The sequence below is a fragment of the Microtus pennsylvanicus genome, chromosome 1 (genome assembly GCF_037038515.1).
Source record: "Microtus pennsylvanicus isolate mMicPen1 chromosome 1, mMicPen1.hap1, whole genome shotgun sequence".
Lineage (NCBI taxonomy): Eukaryota > Metazoa > Chordata > Mammalia > Rodentia > Cricetidae > Microtus > Microtus pennsylvanicus.
Genome location: NC_134579.1, coordinates 213,651,761 through 213,662,054, shown reverse-complemented (window position 1 = coordinate 213,662,054; position 10,294 = coordinate 213,651,761). Strand labels below are relative to the sequence as shown.

General features: G+C 46.5%; 1 protein-coding gene across 2 annotated transcripts in view; it reads left to right on the top strand.

Annotated features, from left to right (window-relative positions):
* The window catches only part of Prkn (parkin RBR E3 ubiquitin protein ligase), a 1,218,641-nt gene that overhangs the window by 1,035,636 nt on the left and 172,711 nt on the right, over window positions 1-10,294 (top strand). For both annotated transcript variants that reach the window (XM_075950830.1, XM_075950826.1), the window contains exon 9: window positions 3,583-3,732. In XM_075950830.1, the coding sequence (XP_075806945.1) occupies window positions 3,583-3,732 (150 nt within the window). The remainder of the gene's footprint in view (window positions 1-3,582; window positions 3,733-10,294) is intronic.

Below are 10,294 nucleotides of genomic sequence, written 5' to 3'. Positions count from 1 at the left end.
GCTCTTCTGTCTGCAGAGCTCCTCCCCCAAGGAGCCACATGCTTGCTTTCATACCTCCTTCAGATATCTGCTTGAGTGCACCTTGTCTGTCCACTTTTTCCCAACCACACCTCATCATCGTGATGATGCTCTTCTCCGGAGCCGATCTTCCCAACCATAGCTCATCATCATGATGCTCTTCTCTGGAGCCGATCTTCCCAACCACACCTCATCATCGTGATGATGCTCTTCTCCGGAGCCGATCTTCCCAACCACAGCTCATCATCGTGATTCTCTTCTCTGGAGCCGATCTTCCCAACCACAGCTCATCATCATGATGCTCTTCTCCGGAGCCGATCTTCCCAACCACAGCTCATCATCATGATGCTCTTCTCTGGAGCCGATCTTCCCAACCACAGCTCATCATCATGATGCTCTTCTCTGGAGTCGATCTTCCCAACCACAGCTCATCACCGTGATTCTCTTCTCTGGAGCTGACCTTCCCTACCACAGCTCATCACTGTGATTCTCTTCTCCGGAGCCGATCTTCCCAACCACAGCTCATCATCATGATGCTCTTCTCTGGAGCCGATCTTCCCAACCACAGCTCATCATCATGATGCTCTTCTCTGGAGTCGATCTTCCCAACCACAGCTCATCACCGTGATTCTCTTCTCTGGAGCTGACCTTCCCTACCACAGCTCATCACTGTGATTCTCTTCTCCGGAGCTGACCTTCCCTACCACAGCTCATCACTGTGATTCTCTTCTCTGGAGCTGACCTTCCCTACCACAGCTCATCACTGTGATTCTCTTCTCCGGAGCCAATCTTCCCAAACACAGCTCATCACCATGATGATGCTCTTCTCTAGAGCTGATCTTCCCAACCACAGCTCATCATCATGATGCTCTTCTCTGGAGCTGATCTTCCCAACCACAGCTCATCACCGTGATTCTCTTCTCTGGAGCTGACCTTCCCTACCACAGCTCATCATCATGATTCTCTTCTCTGGAGCTGATCTTCCCTACCACAGCTCATCACCGTGATTCTCTTCTCTGGAGCTGACCTTCCCTACCACAGCTCATCATCATGATTCTCTTCTCTGGAGCTGATCTTCCCTACCACAGCTCATCACTGTGATTCTCTTCTCCGGAGCCAATCTTCCCAAACACAGCTCATCACCATGATGATACTCTTCTCTAGAGCCAATCTTTTTTTTCCTAGTCCCCACACTCCTCACCCCTCCAAATGCTGTACTTGCTCGTCTCCTGGTGTCCGGTGTGATCCTCTCACAGACAAGGGCAGAGCTGTGGGCGTTGTTCAGTGCTCTGTTCTCAAAGTGGACTCGCAGGAGTGTCTGATGGATATAGAGCAGACTCCCAGCAAAGGTTGCAAGAATAGCTTAATAACTTAACAAATCCATTTAACTGATCTAAGCCTAGAAGCTGAAATGAACCAATAATGTCAGAACAGTAACTTAGAAGTACCGTATTCTTTGGGATTGCAGATTTCCTCCATCAGCTAAGGAAGCACTACAGGGACCTGAGCTCAGACAAAAAGTCGGGAGTACAATGTTCCAGATGTAGCTGTCTACTACCCAGTACAATAACCAGCACCAAGCACTGGTTAGTTTTGGTCAACATGGCACAAACCAGAGTCACCTAGGAAGAGGGAACCTGTGGGTGTGTCTGTGGTACATGTTTTAAATTGCTAATTGATGTAGAAGCGCCCAGCCCACTGTGAAGGGTGCCATCCTTAGGCATGTGGGCCTGGGTTGTATATGGAAAGTTGCTGGACGTTCCAGTGAGCACCATGGGTCTCCGCTTCAGCTCCTGCCTCCAGGCTCTGGCCTGAGTCTGGCTTCCCTAGATGATGGGCGCCTGTGAGGCAGATAAACCCTTTTCTCCACAAGTCGCTTCCGGTCTGTTTTCTATCAGGCAGCAGAGAAGCAGACCACAATCAGCCTAGAACTCTGACAGAAGGGGCCTCAGGATCTGGTACCCAGAAAGGATACTAAATAAACATCCTAACAGAAGAAGGATCCCAGTTGTCCCCACCCAAACCCAGACAAGGAGGGAACCCCAAAGGCACAGGTGGGCTCACACTGGCCGCAAAGGTGAAGGAGGGAACCCAAATCAACCTACTCACCCACTCTTCTGCTGCAAAGGGGGGTCATGTCATCAGTGAAAGTGGGTGTCAGCTGGGTCTTCCAGATTAAACCCCAAGACCAGGATCCCATGTCAGGAGGGGACATTTCACCCATCTCCAGACTAAAGTGTCCTCGGGGATGCAGGATGACAGGGAGAAGGGGAAAAAAGGCAGAGGTTTCAGGATCTACCCTGCCCTGAGGGTGTCTCTCTAACCACAGGGGGTGGGCCAGAAGGCTGTCCTGAGCTAGAAAATGACTTGGTGCTATGGACCTAGGCCTTTGCCTAGCTGCGGGAGAAGGGAAAGGACATCTTCAGAAGTCTCGCTCCCATATAAAAGTGTTTTCTTAAACACATGCGTATACATGTGCACACACATAGAGACCTGTGCTTTCTGATGGAGCCCTATCCCAAAGGTTGCTCTCTCCCTCCCTCAGGTCCCCTCCCCTCCTGTCTTCCCTCTCATACCTGTTTGCACCTTCCTCCTGGTCCAGGGAAAGTCTCCTTTCTCTCCTGTTCAGGAAGCTTGGGTGGCACCTCGGGCTGGCCCGAGTTCTCCCCTGCATATCTGGACGCTGCTGAGGGTGAGGATGGGGTTGGAGTTATAGAAACTATAGTGTTGGTGGGGCTGGGGGTAATGGGGTGTGAGCCGTGGCAGCTCAGCCTCCTGTGATTTATATGATGAAGGTAGTGGAAAGGAAACTCAGCAGAATGACAGGAGACGCTGTGGTGAAGATAGGCCTCTTCTTTAAGTCACTGTCAACTTATAGGTGGACAGCAGTTGTGAGGTGTGTTATCTAAATGATTATGAAGCCTCATCCAATCTCAAACAGAAGCATATATACCGCATTTAAGGCAGATAATGTCCATCATTTAATACAGGCGTATTTCCTAGAAGTTATATGAAATATAATCTATGGGTACAATGTCACAGAACACCAGATTTGTGGGGGAAATCAGTTTTCTAAAGTAAAAAAGTAAGATAAAGACTTTTGCTGGAATTTCATGGAAAGTCTCTTGTATCCCAGGCTTGTCCCAAGGTCTCAATCTTCTTGTGTCTACCTCGCAAGTGCCGGGATCACAGCCATTTGACACCATACCTGGCTCATCTTGGTTTTGAGTCTGGAAACGTTTCTCTGTGCTGGATCATACCTTTATCCCATACCTTCATCCTCACGCTCCCCTGTCCTTACCATACAACCCACTGTACACTCTGACCGTACGCCCCCACTGTACACTCCTACCATACATCCCTACCATACACTCCCACATACACCCCACCGTACACTCCGACCCTACATTCCCACCGTACACTCCCAAATGCCCGTGTCCTCTACTGAACCCGGTTGAGAACGCAGTCTCAGAGTTCCTCATCTGGGCGCTTAGGCAGAAACAACTCACTTTTAGGCTGCTCTGGGTCACATGCGCAGCTCACCTTGCCTTCCACTTCTCCCAGTACAACAGGTACCAGCAGTATGGCGCGGAGGAGTGTGTACTGCAGATGGGGGGCGTGCTGTGCCCCCGTCCTGGCTGCGGAGCTGGGCTGCTGCCCGAACAGGGCCAGAGGAAAGTCACCTGTGAAGGGGGCAACGGCCTGGGCTGCGGGGTGAGTACTGACCACACCCAGGGGTGCCTGGGAATGTGCTCCTTTGCTTTGTGGATGTGCTGAGATTGTCTGCATTTTCCTTTGGGGCTCAGATATATTTGAACTGATGTACAAAAAAACAAAGAATTTTTTCATTCCTGTGTAGGAATTGGGGTGTGTATTCTAAGACGTGCTGAACCCCCATGTCACGGTTTACACTTCTCTTGTCATGTCCAGCTGTTGTAGCGGGGGAGAGGGGGGGAGAAAGTCTCCCCAGTTGCATAAAGCGAAAGTAAAGAAGGAGGAGAGGAGTTTCCCGTCCAGGCTGTTGAGAGACCCCATTTGTCTCAGCATTTCCAGAAATTAGATGAAGATCGTACAGAAAAATTCCAAGTGCAACTGTGGTGTAAAACACTTGGAAATGAAATAAACAACACTGAGGGTGCCGTAAGGGAAGCAGAATGAGGAAGAGGAAACATTCTGAGAAGCCAAAGCAGACAAGCTGAGCAAATCCCACACTTGCCTGCGTCTGTCATGAGTTAGGGAAGCCATTCCAGTGCCCAAACGCTCACTACATCGCAGGTGCAAGCAACAAATGGATACTAATGCTGATATTAACTCTCCAGCAGACTAGATAAGAAAAAAAATGTGTGCTGTCTTATAAGATGCTGTTGAATTTTGGTGGGAAACATTCTTGTAGAATTGCAGAGTCAGGAAGAGCTTTCTGAAGAGGGTGTGGTTAGCAGGGTCCCAGAACCCAGGCCTGACTTTCAGTTAAGTCGTTTGTTCACGTGTTGGCAGCATCTGTTGCTCTAAGTGACACTCACGGTGGGTTCCCTGCTGCGGCTCACAAACCAGGGCTGTGCAACTCAGGAAGCAGACATTGAGATAGGAGACCATGGTGCCCAAGAGGAAAACAAACACGTGGAAGGTTCCCCTGGGTTAATAATCATAGCTACAGCAAGTCAGTGTGCTGTCATCATGCGAATCAAAGCACGGAAATCAAGTCACACGCGCCAGCCTTAGCCTCTGTCACCACTGTGGGTCTACACTGATTGAGAATGGCCTAAGCTGGCAGCCACAGTTAGGGCTCAGAATCTTGTCAAATATTTTCATTCCAAGTGAGTTGCAATCATTTTAAACTGATGGCTAACTTTGTATGTCCGCCGTTGTTCTAATGTTGTTCTGTCTATAAAGCTGGGTTTTAATATTTTTCATGAGGCGGTGGCAATTTCTTTGGCTGGGTTTTTACATTGTCTTTTACTTTCCTTTGAGAATGTTGAAGGATTTTAGTCATTTTCTATTTTGGAGACATTCATATTGTATTTGGATATTTGTGTTGTGTTTTCTCTTTTTCTTTTATACAGTGTGATGTCATGAGTAGCCTATGTGTTTAAACTCCCAAACTTGAGGAATTACTTTCTAAAATTTTTATTAAGTTTTATACATGGTGGATACATGTATGGGAATCTGAGGACAAATTATGGGAGTCAGTTTTCTCCTTCAACTGTGGGTTCTGTGCAGCCGGGGCTGAGGCTTGGTGGCAAGTGCCTTTCCCTACTGAACTATATCACTGGCCCAGGAAATTACTTTAGAGATTGTTTGAATGACTCCAACACCTTTGGATTATGTGAGTTTGGGGACAGAACATCTTTCCTTCCAAGAAAGCGGCTATATTTGAACTTTGAAATTCTGGATGCTATGAGTTTTGTTTTAATGTTAATTGTTCTGTTTTGTTGTTCACAAGAATAGAATTGTCGGATTGTATTCATTAGGTAATGTTTTGTAACTATCAGTGACAATTTCCATCATTTCTTATGACTTTTATTATGTCCCAGAACTCCTCGGGGTTAGGAGTCACCAATGAAAGGTTTGGCTTCTCCTTCAGGGTGTTTCATGAGGTTGCAGTCCAGATGGAAAGATCCATCCGAGAGCCTGACCAGAGCAGGGAGATCTGTCTGTAGGATGGCTCCTCCGTTCACATGTCTAGAGGCACAAGATCTCAGTTCCTCTTTGGCTGTTGTCAAAAGCCATGGCCTCTCACCACAGGGCCCTGCTCTTGGCTGTTTGTCTCCAAGATGGCAGCTAGCTTTTCTCTGAGCGTGTGACCCAAATAAGAGAGCAAAGAGAGACTCTTAGCACCTGTGGGATCTACTCATCTAAGTCATTTATCGTTGCTTCCACTTGAGTCTACCCATGAGATCCATCCTACCCTCGGGAAAGAAACTGTCAAAGAACTCGTGACTGTCTTTTAAACTACTGTCACTTGCGATTTGAAGTTGAAAAGAGAACAAAGGAAAAATGAGTTTAAAAGGCCGCTTCTGACGTCTCCCTCCTCCCTCTCCCTCCCCTCTCCTCTCTTCTTCCCACTGCCTGACCGCTGGAGTCTGTCCATTCTCTCCATCTTCCATTGGTTCCCATAGCTCTAGCTTCCTGGCAGACACAGATTGGCGTCATCTTCCCCCTTTGCTTCTGACCTCCAGCTTTCACAGAGGGGCAACAACCAAGCTGAGGTAGCCTCTGAAACTCTAAGCAAGCCCCCAATTTACATGCTTTCTTTTAAGAATTGCTTTGGTAAAGCTGTCTCTTCACACCAATAGAACAACAACAAAGAGGAAGTCACCAAAGGCTTCATCAATGTTCATTGAACACTTACCTAACCAACTTGATATTCAAGGATACAGAACATTCATTTGGTCCAGTCTTCCACATGCTGTAGAATCTACCCTGAGTCAAGCCCTATCTACAACAGAGATCTACATCCTAGACCCAATATTTTAGCCTTGAAAAGGTTTCTTTTCCTGACTAACTCTTGGGAGTGATGTTATTTGTTTACATGTTCGAGGCATGGAAGTTGCAAATTGAGTAGGGATGCGTCACAATATGCCACAGCCCCATTTTCACAGCCGCACCACCTGCGCATTGAGATCCAGGCTAGCGATGGTGTTAGTGGGCTAGTCATCTGACCGCCAGGATGTGCCTGGACCAGTGTGCCTATGACTGAATACTACAGTTTCATCTGAAGAAACTAGACTTGGGGTTTCTGATTGACTTCGGTTTCTCCAACCCAGGTGGTAAGATTAGTATGTAGGACTCTGGTGCTCAAACACATATCCGTGTCCATTGGAAAATGAGATCCCCGAACCCTTTCTGCCTTCTGTCACTGAGCAGAAGCATTTGACTATGCCAGAACTCAACACAGTGTATATCTGGAGATCAAATAACATGACTTTACTCACATCTAAGTTTTTGGTTGTATCTTGACTATGGCTCATAAAAGCATTAATTGATAACCTGAGGAATTCCTGTGACGTATTGTTCTTTCCTGGGGCCTTTTTACACTGTATCTGAATGACCTCACTAACTTTTATGACTCCAATGTGAAGTGTTGACATGTTTAATACTGGGAAATAGTGACAAAATATGAAATACATGGTAGCCACTGACCTAGAATGGAGGAAGCTTAGCTGTGAGCGTGAAGCCTGGCGAGAACCAGTAAACCAAATGCCTTTGTCTCATTTGGAGTTATCTTGGGCTGGACTATAGCTGAAAGATATTTTTTAAAAAAATAATACTTGAACAATCTTCTGTTTTAAATTAGAAATCCAGGGACAAGATTTAATAACAACTAAAAAGAAATCAAACAAAAACAAGAAGCCTTTAAAGTCACAATCCACTAAGGAAAGAAGACTGCCTTTCTTTAGGCACTCTACAGTCCCCCCACTTCCTTTAACAAATGTGCCTACATGGCAAAGATCTGGGCTACAGGGGAGCAGTGGAGTGTGTGCCTTGGACCCTCACCTACACAGGCCCCTCCTGGACACTCCTAACCAGGAGCACCTTCTTGCACTGCTTCCCTCAGATGGGGTCTTAGCAATGTGTAAGCTCGAGTTATAAAAGCCGCACCAAACCTCGCTTCATAAAAACATAGAGTTCACTGATGTATCTGTGTTGAAAACGTTGACTTCGAGCTACTCAATACCAGTCACACTGTGCTATTGGGGATTTTAGGGAGATGAGAAAAGGACCCTCATTTCATTTATATAGGAAAGGAGTCAGGGAAGATGCAAAGATTTAAATTATGTTTGGATTAAAACATAAATTAGCCAATGAGATAGAGAGCCCTTTATCAATATGTTGCATTTAGAAATGAAAAGCAAGCAGACGGCCGGTGTTTACTAATGTGAGGACAAGGGGAACTGTTCTCTTTGCTCTTCCTTCTGTTTGTTTTCATTTCGGAGCAGCTTGAATTGGGAGACGGGCTCTTATATAGCCCAGGCTGGCCTTAAACTTGGTTTGTAACCAAGCAAGGCCTCACTGGGACCACAGGTGTGTGCACCCATGCCTGGTTTACTTTGTTGCTCTTTAAGGAAATCTTAGTTTAATTTAATGAAAATACATGCATTGCAATGAAATATTTGTCAGCTATACTGGATTTGTTCTTTCTTAAAGAACTGGTATTAAAATCTAGACTCCCGAATGCATGTGACTTGCACCATGATGCATTCAAGGAGACACCAGACAAGATGAGGTTCCCTTGGGATGACTAAACATAGGCCACAGCATGGAACCTCAGGCTCTGCTATACCTCCCCTGTCATAACGTCCTGAACCTACACACACGCCGCAAGCAGACCCATTCCATGTTGGTATGTTAATTTTTAATCTATAAAACAGTTCTCATCAAAAAGCATTTTTGAAAGAAAATCAATGCTAGGAAATGTCAAAAAATATGCATTCCTTGTTTATTTGACATGTGTCCAAAAATCTAATTTCAACTCTAAGATTGGCTCATTTGCAGATTGGAAGTAAGTCTTGCTAGACTTTGTGCCTGCAAGACAGCTTGGCGTGCGAAGATAGAATGCTTCAGAGAGTGTTTGTTTTAATTAAAGAAACCTTTCACAAATGTGCAAGCTGGTTCCCAAATACCGTTCCTCTGCAAAGTGTTTGTCAATTGACAAACGTTCCTCGAAAGACAGCCCTCTGCGGTTTGAAGAGTATGCTCATAATCCAGCACAGATCTGGCCATTCTACTTGTCTCTAATCCGTTTTTGTTTAAATAGAGGGAAGTATTGTTCTGTTTGGATGTGAGTCTTCTAAGAAGCTGCTGAGCTAAAGACTTGGTCCCCAGCTAGGGTTTTGTGATTGGGTGGAAGGGCTCAAACCACTTCAATACACAAGTCCCTACCTGAATGGGGCCTGAGATGTAGAGACTGGTTGCAGGCAGGAAGTCCCCTGAGGCATCATTTTGGAAGGGATTAGTTTATTCCTAGGCCAGCCCTCTTCCCTCTTGTTCCTTGCCCCTCCCTGCTGCCCTGAGCTAAGTGCCCGGAAGTGATGTGGTCCTAAGGCTATGGATGGAGAGCAACAACGCAACCAGCCAAAAGAAAAACCCTTTCTTCTCTTAGACTTTTCTTTACCATGCATATTTTCAGCACAACCAAGAGCTAACTCAAGTATGAAATAATTTCATCTTTTCAAAATGTTAAGATCCAGGTCTCTGGTTATATGTTAGGATGTCGGTGTGGTCACAAACTGACTGAAGACCCTGGTCCAGCTAGCTCTGTGGGAGCTCACAGCACTCCAACATAGGCTCCACTGACCATTGAATTTGTCTGTTTATTTTGATGGTGCTTGAAAAAACAAAATAGGCACAAGATATCCCAAGACCGGATTCTCAGCACAAGGGAGATTTATTGGCTCCAGAGGGACAAAGGGCAGGGGATAGGAGACAATGACAAGAGGTAGGGGACAAGGAAAAGGGGAGGAGAAAAACAAGGAAGAGGGGGAGAAGGGATTATTTGTCCCTGAGGGACAAAAACCTGCCTCTGCACAGAGAGGACAGATGTGGCCCACAGGCAAATGGCAGCTTATAAAGGGAAAAAGGGAAACCTCATGCTCGAATGAGTTGATTAATTTTGATTAGGCATGTTAATTAGGGTAGCCAAAGGGGGGCTTTTGATTGCTAGATTTCAATACTTTGATAGCTGGACCTTGGTGGTGAGCCTCAAGAGGAGGAAGTGACCAAATAAGGGAAGAGACGTTGGTGACTAGCTTTAGGAAGGTAACCTAGCAGGGCAAAGCAGAGGGAATGGGGGAATGCAAGGCCTGCAGAGTCGTGTTTGCCGTGCTCAGACCTGCTAGACTCTGCAGTGCTCAGACTTCTGTCTAGGACTGTGCTGGTCGGCATGTGCATCCGCTATTTACGTCCCGGCTGAACACAGTCAGCAGTCCAGTCCCTACAGGAGCCCCATTCTGAGTGCTCAGTGGTCACATGGTACAGATAGCAACTGTATCCAACAATACAGATGCACTGAAGAAAATTCTTTCTTTTGGGCAGAGCTGGTCTGGAGAAAGGTGAGGATAGCTGTCCCAGGAGGTAGCCTTGGCCATGCCTAAGTCTCCCGTGTATCGACTCCAAACACTTTGACCTCTGCACCTGTGCTTAACACAAGAAATCTGGAGTACAAGAAGGTCAAACGGGCCAGGCCTGATGTGTGCCTGGAATCCCAGCACTCAGGAGACAGAGGCAATTTTATCAGCGTTCCAGGCTAACTTGAACTGCATAGAAAGATGAGGGCAGG